This window comes from Panulirus ornatus, chromosome 6 (genome assembly GCF_036320965.1).
Source record: "Panulirus ornatus isolate Po-2019 chromosome 6, ASM3632096v1, whole genome shotgun sequence".
NCBI lineage: Eukaryota > Metazoa > Arthropoda > Malacostraca > Decapoda > Palinuridae > Panulirus > Panulirus ornatus.
This window is the reverse complement of record NC_092229.1, coordinates 43,633,085-43,655,713: the sequence shown is the minus strand read 5'-3', so window position 1 is coordinate 43,655,713 and position 22,629 is coordinate 43,633,085. Positions and strand designations below refer to the sequence as shown.

General features: G+C 43.4%; 1 protein-coding gene across 2 annotated transcripts in view; it reads right to left on the bottom strand.

Moving 5' to 3' along the window:
- Window positions 1-694: 694 nt before the first annotated feature.
- LOC139749173 (uncharacterized) overlaps window positions 695-22,629 on the bottom strand; it is an 85,885-nt gene continuing 63,950 nt past the window's right edge. For both annotated transcript variants that reach the window (XM_071662832.1, XM_071662833.1), the window contains 3 exons: window positions 3,615-3,851; window positions 1,804-1,942; window positions 695-1,023 (listed from right to left, as the gene is read on the bottom strand). In XM_071662832.1, the coding sequence (XP_071518933.1) occupies window positions 811-1,023; window positions 1,804-1,942; window positions 3,615-3,851 (589 nt within the window). In that variant the 3' untranslated portion in view covers window positions 695-810. The remainder of the gene's footprint in view (window positions 1,024-1,803; window positions 1,943-3,614; window positions 3,852-22,629) is intronic.

The window sequence follows — 22,629 nt, the reverse complement described above, 5'->3', positions numbered from 1 at the left end:
ATATTCTTAATACCTTCCACAGAGCATCTCTAACAACTCTATATGCCTTTTCCAGATCCATAAATGCTACATACAAATCCATTTGCTTTTTTAAGTATTTCTCACATACATTCTTCAAAGCAAACACCTGATCCACACATCTTCTACCTTTTCTGAAACCACACTGCTCTTCCCCAATCTGATGCTCTGTACATGCTTTCACCCTCTCGATCAATACCCTCCCATATAATTTCCCAGGAATACTCAACAAACTTATACCTCTGTAATTTGAGCACTCACCTTTATCCCCTTTGCCTTTGTACAATGGCACCATGCATGCATTCTGCCAATCCTCAGGCATGTCATAAATATCCTTCCCAACCAGTCAACAATACAGTCACCCCCTTTTTTAATAAATTCCACTGCAATACCATTCAAACCCGCTGCCTTGCTGGCTTTCATCTCCCGCAAAGCTTTTACAACTACTCTGTTTACCAAATCATTCTCCCTAGCCCTCTCACTTTGCACTGATGAAGGTACACCAACAGGTGGCAAGTTATACTTACATTACAAAAACACAAAAATAATACCATTGTAGAGCAACCTTTCCTCAAAGTCGTGATATTCTTGCTTACATCAGGCACATCATCTCCTATCTGGCTTTAATGTAATATATCTTTGTGTCAGATACCTCAGAGGGTCAATGAAGAAAGACTTCATGTGGAACTTTTCATTTTATTTAACTTCACTTTCATGCAAAATGGCTAATTTCCATGTCCAAACTTGGTCATGAAATTTTGGTTGGGTTGTCCCATATGTAGGTTGCTGAGGTCAGTTCCCTCCACCTTCAACCCAGAGCCTGACCTCATCCTCCACCAGTTCCAAGGGGCCCACAGACTCCAACACTACATCATGGAACTTCCTGACATCGAAGTAATCCCCCAACTGACTGCTGGCCTCCTCCCGCAGTTCAGCCAGTTTCAGCTGCCCAACTTTGTACGCCAAGGCCTGACCAGGCCAGCTGATGTATCGGTCTATCTCATTCTGTAATACAAGAGCCATTAACAATGGTGGCGTCTGAGTTGTTCTGCAGCCAGAGACTAACATGGTGGTGCCAGGGGTGGCCTGTGCCTGGAGACAAAAATATGATGTCACCTGGGGTGGTCCAGATCCAGAGACAAACATGGTGTCATCAAGGGTGGTCCAGATCCAGAGATAAACATGGTGGTGCCAGAGGTGGTCCTGGTCCAGAGACAAACATGGTGGTGCCAGGGGTGGTTCAGATCCAGTGACAAACATGGTGGTGCCAGGGGTGGCCTGGGTTTAGAGACAAACATGGTGGTGCTAGGGGTGGTCTGGGTCCAGAGACAAACACGGTGGTGCTAGGGGTGGTCCGGGTCCAGAGACAAACATGGTGGTGCCAGGGGTGGCCTGTGTCCGGAGACAAACATGGTGATGCCAGTCTACGATTGTTCACCATCACTACTGTACAGCAGTAGTCTTCCCTCCACTACTGTACAGCAGCAGTCTTCCCTCCACTATTGTACAGCAACAGTCTTCCCTTCACTGCTGTACAGCAGCAGTCTTCCCTCCACTTATGTACTTACAACACACTGGACAGTAACACATAACATTACATTTCTATATTTTGAAACAATCAGGAATAATTCTACTTGTTCTGCGTTACGATAAATGAATAAAAAATATGTACTGGAAAATTTGAATACAAGTCAAGTACTACCCAACTGACAGTCATGTCCCTTGTGACTCGAGCTATTCATCAGTTATTCACCCTAGACAGCTGGGTGGATGATGAAGACTCACCTCCACCTCCACAAGAGGCAAGGCAGTGTGCCTGAACATGAAGTCGACTGCCGATTGACGGGACCAGCCCAGCGAGTGCATCCCCGTGTCCACCACCAGACGACATGCCCGGAAGATCTCGTCGGAGTAGTGGCCATACCTATTAGTCCAGATGGAACATGGCCATAGTGGGACATGCCCAGGTTGGAGCGAAGAGTGAACAGTTAGCATGGACAGCGTCCTAGGACCTCTTATAACTACTGAACATTAAAATTACTTTCCTACAACTCATACTTTGTTTAGTTTACTGTGTTTTATTCACGAAATGAACAACAGCATCTTCATACAGTACTATATACCCAGTATCTTCCTGTAGTACTTCCTACCGTAAAGTCCTCTAGTACTTTACTACAGTAAATTCCTCTGGAACTTTCATACTGTACCTTCTTACAACAGCATTCTAGAGTAGTGTCCCACAATGGCCACCTTCCTCACAGCACATTCCAGTACAACCCAGCTATTATACCTTCCAACAGTACCATCCTACAGTACCAATCTTGAATACCATCACAGAGTACTTTCCTACACTGCCTTCCCCAAAAATTACAAAATTAAAATGGCTTCACTAAAACAACAAAATGTAGCTCAATATTGTAACCCCAAAATATGTTTTCTTAAGCAAAGTCTTGTAGTGGGCCTGTCAGGTGAGGCTGGATGAACTCAGTGTTGTGGTGGCATGTCAGGTTAGGCTGGGGATCATGTCAGTATTGTGGTGGGCATGTCAGCTGAGGCTGAGGATACTGTCATTGTTGTGGTGGGCATTTCAGGTGAGGCTGGGGATGATGTCAGTGTTGTGGTGGGCCGGTTAGGTGAGGCTCGGGGTAATGTCAGAGTTGCGGTGGGCATGTCAGGTGAGGCTGAGGATGATCTGCGAGAATGTCTTCATCAAAGCCACACTTTGTGATGTGGTCAGCCTTCAGTCCCTCTTCGAAAATACTCTGATAAATTCTAATTAATATGTCGCATTGTATTTTTCATTTTTGTTGATAAACATAACTAGAGATTGTGCTATGTTCTGAAGTTATTTTGTGTCAGAACTGAATCTGATGATGATGAATGACAGAGTAACTACATCAGCAGACATAAATACTAAGTGGGAATATAATCTTTAGACCAAAAAAAGTTCCATACATACAGCTGACCAATAACATGAGCTAGTACTGATGTCTCTATTCCAACCAGCCCTACAATCATCACACACAATGCCCTGGACAGACTGGTTATGAAGACTTAATTTGTACATTTCATTTTCTCATGTGGAAGCCTTCCCCTTATACTGGTCACTTGTAGAAGCCTCCCCTTCATACTGGTCACTTGTGGAAGCCTTCCCCTAATATTGGTCACTTGTGAAAGCCTTCCCTTAATACCAGTCACTTGTGGAAGCCTTCCCCAATACTGGTCACTTGTGGAAGTCTTCCCCTAATACTGGTCACTTGTGGAAGCCTTCCCTTAATACTGGTCATTTGAGGAAGCCTTCCCCTCATACTGGTCACTTGTAGAAGCCTTCCCTCAGTACCTGTCACTCGTGGAAGCCTTCCCCTAACACCCATGTCAATCATAGCGTAGCCTCAACCATAGCAAGTGTTGTGTAACATGTCATGTTGATACTAAGTAAAGATTTAGGAGGCAATGCAACTTCTGTACACACACTAGTGAGACAGAACATTAATCTTGTGACTATGATGTTTCTAGAAGTCTTATCTTTTGGCTTACATGGTCCACGTCACTTGAAAGTCCATATTTCCTGTGATGGGAAAATCCGGCTGACCTACCTGTCATATGGATCTCCAAACAACTCCATGTCGAAGCCCAGAGTCTCAGCGTACAGCCCCCAGCCCTCGATGAAGGCTGTGTTCATGGGGAACCTGGAGGGGGCATGGCAGTAGTTCCGGTCCTCATCAACCCTCCTGAAGTAGGGAATGTTGACAGACTCGATGCCGTGTGATCCCTGCAGGTGGTGACCCGGGTTGCCCTCATGAAGGGAAAGCGTCACCATCTCGTACTTGGCCCTGACAATGGCAGTATATATCATTATCATCTTCTTCGTATCTTTTCCTTTATTCTTTTCCAATACATAAGTTTTATGGTTTATTACATGTTATCAATGCTTTATTAAGTTCTTTTCATAATCAGGTTAAGTTACACTTTTAAGAATAGTTTCCAAATTATAATTCACTTACATTAATAACGTATCAACAAAACGCTGTTCAACACCACAGTATATCACTGTGGGGGAGGAATAGGATGTATTTAGGGAAGCAGTGATGGCTTGCGCAAAAGATGCTTGTGGCATGAGAAGCGTGGGAGGGGGGCAGATTAGAAAGGGTAGTGAGTGGTGGGATGAAGAAGTAAGATTATTAGTGAAAGAGAAGAGAGAGGCATTTGGATGAGTTTTGCAGGGAAAGACTGCACATGACTGGGAGATGTATAAAAGAAAGAGGCAGGAGGTCAAGAGAAAAGAAAGAGGCAGGAGGTCAAGAGAAAGTTGCAAGGTGAAAAAGAGGGCAAATGAGAGTTGGGGTGAGAGAGTACCATTAAATTTTAGGGAGAATAAAAAGATGTTTTGGAAGGAGGTAAATAAAGTGTGTAAGACAAGAGAACAAATAGAAACATCGGTGAAAGGGGCTTATGGGGAGGTAATAACAAGTAGTGATGCTGTGAGAAGGAGACGGAGTGAGTGTTTTGAAGGTTTGTTGAATGGGTTAGATGATAGAGTGGAAGATATAGGGTGTTTTGGTCAAGTTGGTGCACAAAGTGAGAGGATTAGGGAGAGTGATTTGGTGAACAGAGAAGAGGTAGTGAAAGCTTTGCGGAAGATGAAAGCCGGCAAGGCAGCGGGTTTGGATGGTATTGCAGTGGAATTTATTAAAAAAGGGGGGCACCTGTGTTGTTGACTGGTTCTTATGGGATATTTAATGTATGCATGGCTAATGGTGAAGTGCCTGAGGATTGGCGGAATGCATGCGTAGTGCCATTGTACAAATGCAAAGGTGATAAAGGTGAGTGTTCAAATTACAGATGTATAAGCTTGTTGAGTATTCCTGGGAAATTATTATATGGGAGGGTATTGATTGAGAGGGTGAAGGCATGTACAGAGCATCAGATTGGGGAAGAGCAGTGTGCTTTCAGAAGTGGTTAAGGATGTGTGGATCAGGTGTTTGCTTTGAGGAATGTATGTGAGAAATACTTAGAAAAACAAATGGATTTGTATGTAGCATTTATGGATCTGGAGAAGGCATTTGATAGAGTTGATAGAGATGCTCTGTGGAAGGTATTGAGAATATATGGTGTGGGAGGCAAGTTACTAGAAGCAGAGAAAAGGTTTTATCGAGAATGTAAGGCATGTGTACAAGCAGAAAGAGAGGAAAGTGATTGGTTCTCAGTGAATGTTGGTTTGTGGTAGGGGTGCATGATGTCTCCATGGTTGTTTAATCTCTGTATGGATGGGGTGGTTAGGGAGGTGAATGCAAGAGTTTTGGAGAGAGGGGCAAGTATACAGTCTGTTGTGGAGGAGAGGGCTTGGGAAGTGAGTCAGTTGTTGTTCGCTGATGATACAGCGCTGGTGGCTGATTCGGGTGAGAAACTGCAGAAGCTGTTGACTGAATTTGGTAAGGTGTGTGAAAGAAGAAAGCTGAGAGTAAATGTGAATAAGAGCAAGGTTATTCACATTTACTCTCTGCTTTCTTCTTTCACACACTTTACCAAACTCAGTCACCAGCTTCTGCAGTTTCTCACCTGAATCAACCACCAGCACTGTATCATCAGCGAACAACAACCAACTCACTGCCCAAGCCCTCTCATTCACAACAGACTGCATACTTGCCCCTCTCTCCAAAACTCTTGCATTCACCTCCCTAACAACCCCATCCATCAATAAATTAAACAATGGAGACATCACACACCCCTGCTGCAAACCAACATTCACTGGGAACCAATCACTTTCCATTCTTCCTACTCATACACATGCCTTACATCCTTGATAAAAATTTTCACAAAAATTTTCACTGCTTCTAGCAACATACCTCCCACACCATATACTCTTAATACCTTCCACAGAGCATCTCTATCAACTCTATCAAATGCCTTCTCCAGATCCTTAAGTGCTACATACAAATCCATCTGTTTTTCTAAGTATTTCTCACATACATTCTTCAAAGCAAACACCTGATCCACACATCCTCTACCACTTCTGAAACCACACTGCTCTTCCCCAATCTGATGCTCTGTACATGCCTTCACCCTCTCAATCAATACCCTCCCATATAATTTACCAGGAATACTCAACAAACTTATACCTCTGTAATTTGAGCACTCACTCTTATCCCTTTTGCCTTTGTACAATGGCACTATGCACGCATTCCGCCAATCCTCAGGCACCTCACCATGAGTCATACATACATTAAATAACCTTACCAACCAGTCAACAATACAGTCACCCCCTTTTTTAATAAATTCCACTGCAATACCATCCAAACCTGCTGCCTTGCCGGCTTTCATCTTCCGCAAAGCTTTCACTACCTCTTCTCTGTTTACCAAATCATTTTCCCTAACCCTCTCACTTTGCACACCCCTCTCCTTCTCACATCACCACTACTTGTTATCACCTCCCCATTTGCGCCCTTCACTGAAGTTCCCATTTGCTCCCTTGTCTTACGCACTTTATTTACCTCCTTCCAGAACATCTTTTTATTCTCCCTAAAATTTAATGATACTCTCTCACCTCAACTCTCATTTGCCCTTTATATATATATATATATATATATATATATATATATATATATATATATATATATATATATATTTTCTTTTTTCTTTTAAACTATTTGCCATTTCCCGCGTTAGCGAGGTAGCGTTAAGAACAGAGGACTGGGCCTTTTTTGGAATATCCTCACCTGGCCCCCTCTGTTCCTTCTTTTCGAAAATTAAAAAAAAAATGAGAGGGGAGGATTTCCAGCCCCCCGCTCCCTCCCCTTTTAGTCGCCTTCTACGACACGCAGGGAATACGTGGGAAGTATTCTTAATCCCCTATCCCCAGGGATAATATATATATATATATATATATAGCATTTATGGATCTGGAGAAGGCATATGATAGAGTTGATAGAGATGCTCTGTGGAAGGTATTAAGAATATATGGTGTGGGAGGCAAGTTGTTAGAAGCAGTGAAAAGTTTTTATCGAGGATGTAAGGCATGTGTACGTGTAGGAAGACAGGAAAGTGATTGGTTCTCAGTGAATGTAGGTTTGCGGCAGGGGTGTGTGATGTCTCCATGGTTGTTTAATTTGTTTATGGATGGGGTTGTTAGGGAGGTAAATGCAAGAGTCCTGGAAAGAGGGGCAAGTATGAAGTCTGTTGGGGATGAGAGAGCTTGGGAAGTGAGTCAGTTGTTGTTCGCTGATGATACAGCGCTGGTGGCTGATTCATGTGAGAAACTGCAGAAGCTGGTGACTGAGTTTGGTAAAGTGTGTGGAAGAAGAAAGTTAAGAGTAAATGTGAATAAGAGCAAGGTTATTAGGTACAGTAGGGTTGAGGGTCAAGTCAATTGGGAGGTGAGTTTGAATGGAGAAAAACTGGAGGAAGTGAAGTGTTTTAGATATCTGGGAGTGGATCTGTCAGCGGATGGAACCATGGAAGCGGAAGTGGATCATAGGGTGGGGGAGGGGGCGAAAATTTTGGGAGCCTTGAAAAATGTGTGGAAGTCGAGAACATTATCTCGGAAAGCAAAAATGGGTATGTTTGAAGGAATAGTGGTTCCAACAATGTTGTATGGTTGCGAGGCGTGGGCTATGGATAGAGTTGTGCGCAGGAGGATGGATGTGCTGGAAATGAGATGTTTGAGGACAATGTGTGGTGTGAAGTGGTTTGATCGAGTAAGTAACGTAAGGGTAAGAGAGATGTGTGGAAATAAAAAGAGCGTGGTTGAGAGAGCAGAAGAGGGTGTTTTGAAATGGTTTGGGGACATGGAGAGAATGAGTGAGGAAAGATTGACCAAGAGGATATATGTGTCGGAGGTGGAGGGAACGAGGAGAAGAGGGAGACCAAATTGGAGGTGGAAAGATGGAGTGAAAAAGATTTTGTGTGATCGGGGCCTGAACATGCAGGAGGGTGAAAGGAGGGCAAGGAATAGAGTGAATTGGAGCGATGTGGTATACAGGGGTTGACGTGCTGTCAGTGGATTGAATCAAGGCATGTGAAGCGTCTGGGGTAAACCATGGAAAGCTGTGTAGGTATGTATATTTGCGTGTGTGGACGTGTGTATGTACATGTGTATGGGGGGGGGTTGGGCCATTTCTTTCGTCTGTTTCCTTGCGCTACCTCGCAAACGCGGGAGACAGCGACAAAGTATAAAAAAAAAAAAAAAAAAAAAAAAATATATATATTTTTATATATATATATATATATATATATATATATTTTATTTTTTCATACTATTCGCTATTTCCCGCGATAGCGAGGTAGCGTTAAGAACAGAGGACTGGGCCTTTGAGGGAATATCCTCACCTGGACCTCTCCTCTGTTCCTTCTTTTGGAAAAAAAAAAAAAAAAAAAAAAAAAAAGAGGGGAGGATTTCCAGCCCCCCGCTCCCTTCCCTTTTAGTCGCCTTCTACGACACGCAGGGAATACGTGGGAAGTATTCTTTCTCCCCTATCCCCAGGGAAAATATATATATATATATATTATCCCTGGGGATAGGGGGGAAAGAATACTTCCTACGTATTCCCTGCGTGTCGTAGAAGGCGACTAAAAGGGGAGGGAGCGGGGGGGGCTGGAAATCCTCCCCTCTTTATTTTTTTTTTTGATTTTTCCAAAACAAGGAACAGAGAAGGGGGCCAGGTGAGGATATTCCCCCAAAGGCCCAGTCATCTGTTCTTAACGCTACCTCGCTAATGCGGGAAATGGCGAAGTTTGAAAAAAAAATATATATATATATATATATATATATATATATATATATGCTCTGTGGAAGGTATTAAGAATATATGGTGTGGGAGGAAATTTGTTAGAAGCAGTGAAAAGTTTTTATCGAGGATGTAAGGCATGTGTACGTGTAGGAAGAGAGGAAAGTGATTGGTTCTCAGTGAATGTAGGTTTGCGGCAGGGGTGTGTGATGTCTCCATGGTTGTTTAATTTGTTTATGGATGGGGTTGTTAGGGAGGTAAATGCAAGAGTTTTGGAAAGAGGGGCAAGTATGAAGTCTGTTGGGGATGAGAGAGCTTGGGAAGTGAGTCAGTTGTTGTTTGCTGATGATACAGCACTGGTGGCTGATTCATGTGAGAAACTGCAGAAGCTGGTGACTGAGTTTGGTAAAGTGTGTGGAAGAAGAAAGTTAAGAGTAAATGTGAATAAGAGCAAGGTTATTAGGTACAGTAGGGTTGAGGGTCAAGTCAATTGGGAGGTGAGTTTGAATGGAGAAAAACTGGAGGAAGTGAAGTGTTTTAGATATCCGGGAGTGGATCTGGCAGCGGATGGAACCATGGAAGCGGAAGTGGATCATAGGGTGGGGGAGGGGGCGAAAATTCTGGGGGCCTTGAAGAATGTGTGGAAGTCGAGAACATTATCTCGGAAAGCAAAAATGGGTATGTTTGAAGGAATAGTGGTTCCAACAATGTTGTATGGTTGCGAGGCGTGGGCTATGGATAGAGTTGTGCGCAGGAGGATGGATGTGCTGGAAATGAGATGTTTGAGGACAATGTGTGGTGTGAGGTGGTTTGATCGAGTGAGTAACGTAAGGGTAAGAGAGATGTGTGGAAATAAAAAGAGCGTGGTTGAGAGAGCAGAAGAGGGTGTTTTGAAGTGGTTTGGGCACATGGAGAGGATGAGTGAGGAAAGATTGACCAAGAGGATATATGTGTCGGAGGTGGAGGGAACAAGGAGAAGAGGGAGACCAAATTGGAGGTGGAAAGATGGAGTGAAAAAGATTTTGTGTGATCGGGGCCTAAACATGCAGGAGGGTGAAAGGAGGGCAAGGAATAGAGTGAATTGGAGCGATGTGGTATACCGGGGTTGACATGCTGTCAGTGGATTGAATCAAGGCATGTGAAGCGTCTGGGGTAAGCCATGGAATGCTGTGTAGGTATGTATATTTGCGTGTGTGGACGTATGTATATACATGTGTATGGGGGGGTTGGGCCATTTCTTTCGTCTGTTTCCTTGCGCTACCTCGCAAACGCGGGAGACAGCGACAAAGTATAAAAAAAAAAAATATATATATATATATATATATATATATATATATATATATATATATATATATATATATATATATATTTCTCACATACATTCTTCAAAGCAAACACTTGATCCACATATCCTCTACCACTTCTGAAACCACACTGCTCTTCCCCAATCTGATGCTCTGTACATGCCTTCACCCTCTCAATCAATACCCTCCCATATAATTTACCAGGAATACTCAACAAACTTATACCTCTGTAATTTGAGCACTCACTCTTATCCCCTTTGCCTTTGTACAATGGCACTATGCACGCATTCCGCCAATCCTCAGGCACCTCACCATGAGTCATACATACATTAAATAACCTTACCAACCAGTCAACAATACAGTCACCCCCTTTCTTAATAAATTCCACTGCAATATGTGAGAAATACTTAGAAAAGCAAATGGATTTGTATGTAGCATTTATGGATCTGGAGAAGGCATATGATAGAGTTGATAGAGATGCTCTGTGGAAGGTATTAAGAATATATGGTGTGGGAGGAAAGTTGTTAGAAGCAGTGAAAAGTTTTTATCGAGGATGTAAGGCATGTGTACGTGTAGGAAGAGAGGAAAGTGATTGGTTCTCAGTGAATGTAGGTTTGCGGCAGGGGTGTGTGATGTCTCCATGGTTGTTTAATTTGTTTATGGATGGGGTTGTTAGGGAGGTAAATGCAAGAGTCCTGGAAAGAGGGGCAAGTATGAAGTCTGTTGGGGATGAGAGAGCTTGGGAAGTGAGTCAGTTGTTGTTCGCTGATGATACAGCGCTGGTGGCTGATTCATGTGAGAAACTGCAGAAGCTGGTGACTGAGTTTGGAAAAGTGTGTGGAAGAAGAAAGTTAAGAGTAAATGTGAATAAGAGCAAGGTTATTAGGTACAGTAGGGTTGAGGGTCAAGTCAATTGGGAGGTGAGTTTGAAAGGAGAAAAACTGGAGGGAGTGAAGTGTTTTAGATATCTGGGAGTGGATCTGGCAGCGGATGGAACCATGGAAGCGGAAGTGGATCATAGGGTGGGGGAGGGGGCGAAAATCCTGGGGGCCTTGAAGAATGTGTGGAAGTCGAGAACATTATCTCAGAAAGCAAAAATGGGTATGTTTGAAGGAATAGTGGTTCCAACAATGTTGTATGGTTGCGAGGCGTGGGCTATGGATAGAGTTGTGCGCAGGAGGATGGATGTGCTGGAAATGAGATGTTTGAGGACAATGTGTGGTGTGAGGTGGTTTGATCGAGTGAGTAACGTAAGGGGAAGAGAGATGTGTGGAAATAAAAAGAGCGTGGTTGAGAGAGCAGAAGAGGGTGTTTTGAAGTGGTTTGGGCACATGGAGAGGATGAGTGAGGAAAGATTGACCAAGAGGATATATGTGTCGGAGGTGGAGGGAACAAGGAGAAGAGGGAGACCAAATTGGAGGTGGAAAGATGGAGTGAAAAAGATTTTGTGTGATCGGGGCCTGAACATGCAGGAGGGTGAAAGGAGGGCAAGGAATAGAGTGAATTGGAGCGATGTGGTATACCGGGGTTGACGTGCTGTCAGTGGATTGAAGCAAGGCATGTGAAGCGTCTGGGGTAAACCATGGAAAGCTGTGTAGGTATGTATATTTGCGTGTGTGGACGTATGTATATACATGTGTATGGGGGGGGGGTTGGGCCATTTCTTTCGTCTGTTTCCTTGCGCTACCTCGCAAACGCAGGAGACAACGACAAAGTATGAAAAAAAAAAAATAAAAAATATATATATATATATATATATATATATATATATATATATATATATATACATATACAGCGACAAAGTATAAAAAAAAAAAAAAAAAAAAATATACTTATTTTATCTTATTATACTTTGTCGCTGTCTCCCGCGTTTGCGAGGTAGCGCAAGGAAACAGACGAAAGAAATGGCCCAACCCCCCCCCCATACACATGTATATACATACGTCCACACACGCAAATATACATACCTACACAGCTTTCCATGGTTTACCCCAGACGCTTCACATGCCTTGATTCAATCCACTGACAGCACGTCAACCCCGGTATACCACATCGCTCCAATTCACTCTATTCCTTGCCCTCCTTTCACCCTCCTGCATGTTCAGGCCCCGATCACACAAAATCTTTTTCACTCCATCTTTCTACCTCCAATTTGGTCTCCCTCTTCTCCTCGTTCCCTCCACCTTCGACACATATATCCTCTTGGTCAATCTTTCCTCACTCATTCTCTCCATGTGCCCAAACCACTTCAAAACACCCTCTTCTGCTCTCTCAACCACGCTCTTTTTATTTCCACACATCTCTCTTACCCTTACGTTACTCACTCGATCAAACCACCTCACACCACACATTGTCCTCAAACATCTCATTTCCAGCATATCCATCCTCCTGCGCACAACTCTATCCATAGCCCACGCCTCGCAACCATACAACATTGTTGGAACCACTATTCCTTCAAACATACCCATTTTTGCTTTCCGAGATAATGTTCTCGACTTCCACACATTCTTCAAGGCCCCCAGAATTTTCGCCCCCTCCCCCACCCTATGATCCACTTCTGCTTCCATGGTTCCATCCGCTGCCAGATCCACTCCCAGATATCTAAAACACTTCACTTCCTCCAGTTTTTCTCCATTCAAACTCATCTCCCAATTGACTTGACCCTCAACCCTACTGTACCTAATAACCTTGCTCTTATTCACATTTACTCTTAACTTTCTTCTTCCACACACTTTACCAAACTCAGTCACCAGCTTCTGCAGTTTCTCACATGAATCAGCCACCAGCGCTGTATCATCAGCGAACAACAACTGACTCACTTCCCAAGCTCTCTCATCCCCAACAGACTTCATACTTGCCCCTCTTTCCAAAACTCTTGCATTTACCTCCCTAACAACCCCATCCATAAACAAATTAAACAACCATGGAGACATCACACACCCCTGCCGCAAACCTACATTCACTGAGAACCAATCACTTTCCTCTCTTCCTACACGTACACATGCCGTACATCCTCGATAAAAACTTTTCACTGCTTCTAACAACTTTCCTCCCACACCATATATTCTTAATACCTTCCACAGAGCATCTCTATCAACTCTATCATATGCCTTCTCCAGATCCATAAATGCTACATACAAATCCATTTGCTTTTCTAAGTATTTCTCACATACATTCTTCAAAGCAAACACCTGATCTACACATCCTCTACCACTTCTGAAACCACACTGCTCTTCCCCAATCTGATGCTCTGTACATGCCTTCACCCTCTCAATCAATACCCCTCCCATATAATTTACCAGGAATACTCAACAAACTTATACCTCCGTAATTTGAGCACTCACTCTTATCCCCTTTGCCTTTGTACAATGGCACTATGCACGCATTCCGCCAATCCTCAGGCACCTCACCATGAGTCATACATACATTAAATAACCTCACCAACCAGTCAACAATACAGTCACCCCCTTTTTTAATAAATTCCACTGCAATACCATCCAAACCTGCTGCCTTGCCGGCTTTCATCTTCCGCAAAGCTTTCACTACCTCTTCTCTGTTTACCAAATCATTTTCCCTAACCCTCTCACTTTGCACACCACCTCGACCAAAACACCCTATATCTGCCACTCTATCATCAAACACATTCAACAAACCTTCAAAATACTCACTCCATCTCCTTCTCACATCACCACTACTTGTTATCACCTCCCCATTTGCGCCCTTCACTGAAGTTCCCATTTGCTCCCTTGTCTTACGCACTTTATTTACCTCCTTCCAGAACATCTTTTTTTCTCCCTAAAATTTAATGATACTCTCTCACCCCAACTCTCATTTGCCCTTTTTTTCACCTCTTGCACCTTTCTCTTGACCTCCTGTCTCTTTCTTTTATACATCTTCCACTCAACTGCATTTTTTCCCTGCAAAAATCGTCCAAATGCCTCTCTCTTCTCTTTCACTAATACTCTTACTTCTTCATCCCACCACTCACTACCCTTTCTAATCAACCCACCTCCCACTCTTCTCATGCCACAAGCATCTTTTGCGCAATCCATCACTGATTCCCTAAATACATCCCATTCCTCCCCCACTCCCCTTGCTTCCATTGTTCTCACCTTTTTCCATTCTGTACTCAGTCTCTCCTGGTACTTCCTCACACAGGTCTCCTTCTCAAGCTCACTTACTCTCACCACCCTCTTCACCCCAACATTCACTCTTCTTTTCTGAAAACCCATACAAATCTTCACCTTAGCCTCCACAAGATAATGATCAGACATCCCTCCAGTTGCACCTCTCAGCATATTAACATCCAAAAGTCTCTCTTTCGCACGCCTGTCAATTAACACGTAATCCAATAACGCTCTCTGGCCATCTCTCCTACTTACATAAGTATACTTATGTATATCTCGCTTTTTAAACCAGGTATTCCCAATCATCAGTCCTTTTTCAGCACATAAATCTAGAAGCTCTTCACCATTTCCATTTACAACACTGAACACCCCATGTATACCAATTATTCCCTCAACTGCCACATTACTCACCTTTGCATTCAAATCACCCATCACTATAACCCGGTCTTGTGCATCAAAACCACTATCACACTCATTCAGCTGCTCCCAAAACACTTGCCTCTCTTGATCTTTCTTCTCATGCCCAGGTGCATATGCACCAATAATCACCCACCTCTCTCCATCAACTTTCAGTTTTACCCATATTAATCGAGAATTTACTTTCTTACACTCTATCACATACTCCCACAACTCCTGTTTCAGGAGTATTGCTACTCCTTCCCTTGCTCTTGTCCTCTCACTAACCCCTGACTTTACTCCCCAGACATTCCCAAACCAATCTTCCCCTTTACCCTTGAGCTTCGTTTCACTCAGAGCCAAAACATCCAGGTTCCTTTCCTCAAACATACTACCTATCTCTCCTTTTTTCACATCTTGGTTACATCCACACACATTTTTTTTTTTTTTTTTGCTTTGTTGCTGTCTCCCGCGTTTGCGAGGTAGCGCAAGGAAACAGACGAAAGAAATGGCCCAACCCACCCCATACACATGTATATACATACATCCACACACGCAAATATACACACCTACACAGGTTTCCATGGTTTACCCCAGACGCTTCACATGCCCTGATTCAATCCACTGACAGCACGTCAACCCCGGCATACCACATCGCTCCAATTCACTCTATTCCTTGCCCTCCTTTCACCCTCCTGCATGTTCAGGCCCCGATCACACAAAATCTTTTTCACTCCATCTTTCCACCTCCAATTTGGTCTCCCTCTTCTCCTCGTTCCCTCCTCCTCCGACCCATATATCCTCTTGGTCAATCTTTCCTCACTCATTCTCTCCATGTGCCCAAACCATTTCAAAACACCCTCTTCTGCTCTCTCAACCACGCTCTTTTTATTTCCACACATCTCTCTTACCCTTACGTTACTTACTTGATCAAACCACCTCACACCACACATTGTCCTCAAACATCTCATTTCCAGCACATCCATCCTCCTGCGCACCACTCTATCCATAGCCCACGCCTGGCAACCATACAACATTGTTGGAACCACTATTCCTTCAAACATACCCATTTTTGCTTTCCGAGATAATGTTCTCGACTTCCACACATTCTTCAAGGCCCCCAGAATTTTCGCCCCCTCCCCCACCCTATGATCCACTTCCGCTTCCATGGTTCCATCCGCTGCCAGATCCACTCCCAGATATCTAAAACACTTCACTTCCTCCAGTTTTTCTCCATTCAAACTCACCTCCCAATTGACTTGACCCTCAACCCTACTGTACCTAATAACCTTGCTCTTATTCACATTTACTCTTAACTTTCTTCTTTCACACACTTTACCAAACTCAGTCACCAGCTTCTGCAGTTTCTCACATGAATCAGCCACCAGCGCTGTATCATCAGCGAACAACAACTGACTCACTTCCCAAGCTCTCTCATCCCCAACAGACTTCATACTTGCCCCTCTTTCCAAAACTCTTGCATTCACCTCCCTAACAACCCCATCCATAAACAAATTAAACAACCATGGAGACATCACACACCCCTGCCGCAAACCTACATTCACTGAGAACCAATCACTTTCCTCTCTTCCTACACGTACACATGCCTTACATCCTCGATAAAAACTTTTATATATATATATTTATTTTGCTTTGTCGCTGTCTCCCGTGTTAGCGAGGTAGTGCAAGGAAACAGGCGAAAGAATGGCCCAACCCACCCACATACACATGTATATACAAACACGTCCACATACGCAAATATACATACCTATACATCTCAACGTATACATGTATATACACACACAGACATATACATATATACACGTGTACATAATTCATACTGTGTGCCTTTATTCATTCCCATCGCCATCTCGCAACACATGTAAAAACAACCCCTTCCCCCCTCATGTGTACGAGGTAGTGCTAGGAAAAGACAACAAAGGCCCCATTCGTTCACACTCAGTCTCTAGCTGTCATGTAATAATGCACCGAAACCACAGCTCCCTTTCAACATCCAGGACCCACAGAACTTTCCATGACGCCTCACATGCCCTGGTTCAATCAATTGACAGCACGTCGGCCCCGGTATACCACATCGCTCCAATTCACTCCATTTCTTGCACACCTTTCACCCTCCTGCATGTTCAGGCCCCAATCACTCAAAATCTTTTTCACCCCATCTTTCCACCTCCAATTTGGTCTCCCACTTCTCCTCGTTCCCTCCACCTCTGACACATATATATTCTTGGTCAATCTTTCCTCACTCATTCTCTCCATGTGACCGAACCATTTCAAAACACCCTCTTCTGCTCTCTCAACCATACTCTTTTTATTACCACACATCTCTCTTACCCTTATGTTACTTACTTGATCAAACCACCTCACACCACATATTGTCCTCAAACATCTCATTTCAAGCACATCCACCCTCCTGCGCACAACTCTATCCATAGCCCACGCCTTGCAACCATACAACATTGTTGGAACCACTATTCCTTCAAACGTACCCATTTTTGCTTTCCGAGATAATGTTCTCGACTTCCACACATTCTTCAACGCTCCCAGAATTTTCGGCCCCCTCCCCCACCCTATGATTCACTTCCGCTTCCATGGTTCCATCGCTGCCAAATCCACTCCCAGATATCTAAAACACTTCACTTCCACCAGTTTTTCTCGATTCAAACTTACCTCTAAATTCACTTGGCCCTCAACCCTACTGAACTTAATAACCTTGCTCTTATTCACATTTACTCTCAACTTTTTTCTTTCACACACTTTACCAAACTCAGTCACCAGCTTCTGCAGTTTCTCACATGAATCAGCCACCAGCGCTGTATCATCAGCAAACAACAACTGACTCACTTTCCACGCTCTCTGACCCACAACAGACTGCATACTTGCCCCTCTTTCCAAAACTTTTGCATTCACCTCCCTAACAACCCCATCCATAACCAAATTAAACAACCATGGAGACATCACACACCCCTGGTGCAAACCTACATTCACTGAGAACCAATCACTTTCCTCTCTTCCTACACGTACACATGCCTTACATCCTCAAAAAAAACTTTTCACTGCTTCTAACAACTTGCCTCCCACGCCATATATTCTTAATACCTTCCACAGAGCATCTCTATCAACTCTATCATATGCCTTCTCCAGATCCATAAATGCTACATACAAATCCATTTGCTTTTCTAAGTATTTCTCACATACATTCTTCAAAGCAAACACCTAATCCACACATCCTCTACCACTTCTGAAACCACACTGCTCTTCCCCAATCTGATGCTCTGTAAATGCCTTCACCCTCTCAATCAATTCCCTCCCATATAATTTACCAAGAATACTCAACAAACTTATACTTCTGTAATTTGAGCACTCACCTTTGTCCCCTTTGCCTTTGTACAATGGCACTATGCAGGCATTCCGCCAATCTTACGGCATCTCACCATGAGTCATACATACATTAAATAACCTTACCAACCAGTCAACAATACAGTCACCCCCTTTTTTAATAAATTCCACAGCAATACCATCCAAACCCGCTGCCTTGCCGGCTTTCATTTTCCGCAAAGCTTTCACTACCTCTTCTCTGTTTACCAAATCATTCTCCCTTGCCCTCTAACGTTGCACACCACCTCGACCAAAACACGCTATATCTACCACTCTATCATCAAACACGTTTAACAAGCCTTCAAAATACTCACTCCATCTCCTTCTCACATCACCATTACTTGTTATCACCTCCCCATTAGCCCACTTCACTGAAGTTCCCATTTGATCCCTTGTCTTACGCACTTTATTTACCTCCTACCAAAACATCTTTTTATTCTCCATAAAATTTAATGATACTCTCTCACCCCAACTCTCATTTGCCCTCTTTCTCACATCTAGCACCTTTCTCTTGATCTCCTGCCTCTTTCTTTTATACATCTCCCACTAATTCGCATTATTTCCGTGTAAAAATTGTCCAAATGCCTCTCTCTTCTCTTTCACTAATAATCTTACTTCCTCATCCCACCACTCACTGCCCTTTCTAATCTGCCCACCTCCCACGCTTCTCATGCCACAAGCATCTTTTGCACAAGCCATCACTGATTCCCTAAATACATCCCATTCCTCCCCCACTCCCCTTACCTCCTTTGTTCTCACCTTTTTCCATTCTGTACTCAGTCTCTCCTGGTAGTTTCTCACACAAGTCTCCTTCCCAAGCTCACTTACTCTCACCACTCTCTTCACCCCAACATTCTCCCTTCTCTTCTGAAAACCTCTACAAATCTTCACCTTTGCCTCCACAAGGTAATGATCAGACATCCCTCCAGTTGCACCTCTCAGCACATTAACATCCAAAAGTCTCTCTTTCACACGCCTATCAATTAACACGTAATCCAATAACGCTCTCTGGCCATCTCTCCTACTTACATACGTATACTTATGAATATCTCGCTTTTTAAACCAGGTATTCCCAATCACCAGTCCTTTTTCAGCACATAAATCTACAAGCTCTTCACCATTTCCATTTACAACACTGAACACCCCATGTATACCAATTATTCCCTCAACTGCCACATTACTCACCTTTGCATTCAAATCATCCATCACTATAACCCGGTCTCGTGCATCAAAACTACTAACACAGTCATTCAGCTGCTCCCAAAACACTTGCCTCTCATGATCTTTCTTCTTAAGCCCAGGTGCATATGCACCAATAATCACCCATCTCTCTCCATCAACTTTCTGTTTTACCCATATCAATCTAGAGTTTACTTTCTTACACTCTATCACATACTCCCACAACTCCTATTTCAGGAGTAGTGCTACTTCCCTTGCTCTTGTCCTCTCACTAATCCCCTGACTTTACTCCCAAGACATTCCCAAACCACTCTTCCCCTTTACCATTGAGCTTCGTTTCACTCAGAGCCAAAACATCCAAGTTCCTTTCCTCAAACATACTACCTACCTCTCCTTTTTTCTCATCTTGGTTACATCCACACACATTTAGACACCCCAATCTGAGCCTTCGAGGAGGATGAGCACTCCCCACGTGACTCCTTCTTCTGTTTTCCCTTTTACAAAGTTAAAATTCAAGAAGGGGATGGTTTCTAGCCCCCTGCTCCTGTCCCCTTTAGTCGCCTTCTATGACACGTGAAGAATGCGTGGGAAGTATTCTTTCTCCCCTATCCCCTATATATATATATATATATATATATATATATATATATATATATATATATATATATTTTTTTTTCTTTTTCTTTTTTTGCTTTGTCGCTGTCTCCCGCGTTTGCGAGGTAGCGCAAAGAAACAGACGAAAGAAATGGCCCAACCTACCCCCATACACATGTATATACATACGTCCACACACGCAAATATACATACCTACACAGCTTTCCATGGTTTACCCCAGACGCTTCACATGCCCTGATTCAATCCACTGACAGCACGTCAACCCCGGTATACCACATCGATCCAATTCACTCTATTCCTTACCCTCCTTTCACCCTCCTGCATGTTCAGGCCCCGATCACACAAAATCTTTTTCACTCCATCTTTCCACCTCCAATTTGGTCTCCCACTTCTCCTCGTTCCCTCCACCTCCGACACATATATCCTCTTGGTCAATCTTTCCTCACTCATTCTCTCCATGTGCCCAAACCATTTCAAAACACCCTCTTCTGCTCTCTCAACCACGCTCTTTTTATTTCCACACATCTCTCTTACCCTTACGTTACTTACTCGATCAAACCACCTCACACCACACATTGTCCTCAAACATCTCATTTCCAGCACATCCATCCTCCTGCGCACAACTCTATCCATAGCAAACGCCTCGCAACCATACAACATTGTTGGAACCACTATTCCTTTAAACATACCCATTTTTGCTTTCCCAGATAATGTTCTCGACTTCCAAACATTCTTCAAGGCTCCCAGGATTTTCGCCCCCTCCCCCACCCTATGATCCACTTCCGCTTCCATGGTTCCATCCGCTGCCAGATCCACTCCCAGATATCTAAAACACTTTACTTCCTCCAGTTTTTCTCCATTCAAACTTACCTCCCAATTGACTTGACCCTCAACCCTACTGTACCTAATTACCTTGCTCTTATTCACATTTACTCTTAACTTTCTTCTTTCACACACTTTACCAAACTCAGTCACCAGCTTCTGCAGTTTCTCACATGAATCAGCCACCAGCGCTGTATCATCAGCGAACAACAACTGACTCACTTCCCAAGCTCTCTCATCCCCAACACACTTCATACTTGCCCCTCTTTCCAAAACTCTTGCATTCACCTCCCTAACAACACCATCCATAAACAAATTAAACAGCCATGGAGACATCACACACCCCTGCCGCAAACCTACATTCACTGAGAACCAATCACTTTCCTCTCTTCCTACACATACACATGCCTTACATCCTCGATAAAAACTTTTCACTGCTTCTAACAACTTGCCTCCCACACCATATATTCTTAATACCTTCCACAGAGCATCTCTATCAACTCTATCATATGCCTTCTCCAGATCCATAAATGCTACATACAAATCCATTTGCTTTTCTAAGTATTTCTCACATACATTCTTCAAAGCAAACACCTGATCTACACATCCTCTACCACTTCTGAAACCACACTGCTCTTCCCCAATCTGATGCTCTGTACATTCCTTCACCCTCTCAATCAATACCCTCCCATATAATTTACCAGGAATACTCAACAAACTTATACCTCTGTAATATGAGCACTCACTCTTATCCCCTTCGCCTTTGTACAATGGCACTATGCACGCATTCCGCCAATCCTCAGGCACCTCACCATGAGTCATACATACATTAAATAACCTTACCAACCAGTCAATAATACAGTCACCCCCTTTTTTAATAAATTCCACTGCAATACCATCCAAACCTGCTGCCTTTCATCTTCCGCAAAGCTTTCACTACCTCTTCTCTGTTTACCAAATCATTTTCCCTAACCCTCTCACTTTGCACACCACCTCGACCAAAACACCCTATATCTGCCACTCTATCATCAAACACATTCAACAAACCTTCAAAATACTCACTCCATCTCCTTCTCACATCACCACTACTTGTTATCACCTCCCCATTTGCGCCCTTCACTGAAGTTCCCATTTGCTCCCTTGTCTTACGCACTTTATTTACCTCCTTCCAGAACATCTTTTTATTCTCCCTAAAATTTAATGATACTCTCTCACCCCAACTCTCATTTGCCCTCTTTTTCACCTCTTGCACCTTTCTCTTGACCTCCTGTCTCTTTCTTTTATACATTTCCCACTCAATTGCATTTTTTCCCTGCAAAAATTGTCCAAATGCCTCTCTCTTCTCTTTCACTAATACTCTTACTTCTTCATCCCACCACTCACTACCCTTTCTAATCAACCCACCTCCCACTCTTCTCATGCCACAAGCATCTTTTGCGCAATCCATCACTGATTCCCTAAATACATCCCATTCCTCCCCCACTCCCCTTACTTCCATTGTTCTCACCTTTTTCCATTCTGTACTCAGTCTCTCCTGGTACTTCCTCACACAAGTCTCCTTCCCAAGCTCACTTACTCTCACCACCCTCTTCACCCCAACATTCACTCTTCTTTTCTGAAAACCCATACAAATCTTCACCTTAGCCTCCACAAGATAATGATCAGACATCCCTCCAGTTGCACCTCTCAGCACATTAACATCCAAAAGTCTCTCTTTCGCACGCCTGTCAATTAACACGTAATCCAATAACACTCTCTGGCCATCTCTCCTACTTACATACGTATACTTATGTATATCTCACTTTTTAAACCAGGTATTCCCAATCACCAGTCCTTTTTCAGCACATAAATCTACAAGCTCTTCACCATTTCCATTTACAACACTGAACACCCCATGTATACCAATTATTCCCTCAACTGCCACATTACTCACCTTTGCATTCAAATCACCCATCACTATAACCCGGTCTCGTGCATCAAAACCACTAACACACTCATTCAGCTGCTCCCAAAACACTTGCCACTCATGATCTTTCTTCTCATGCCCAG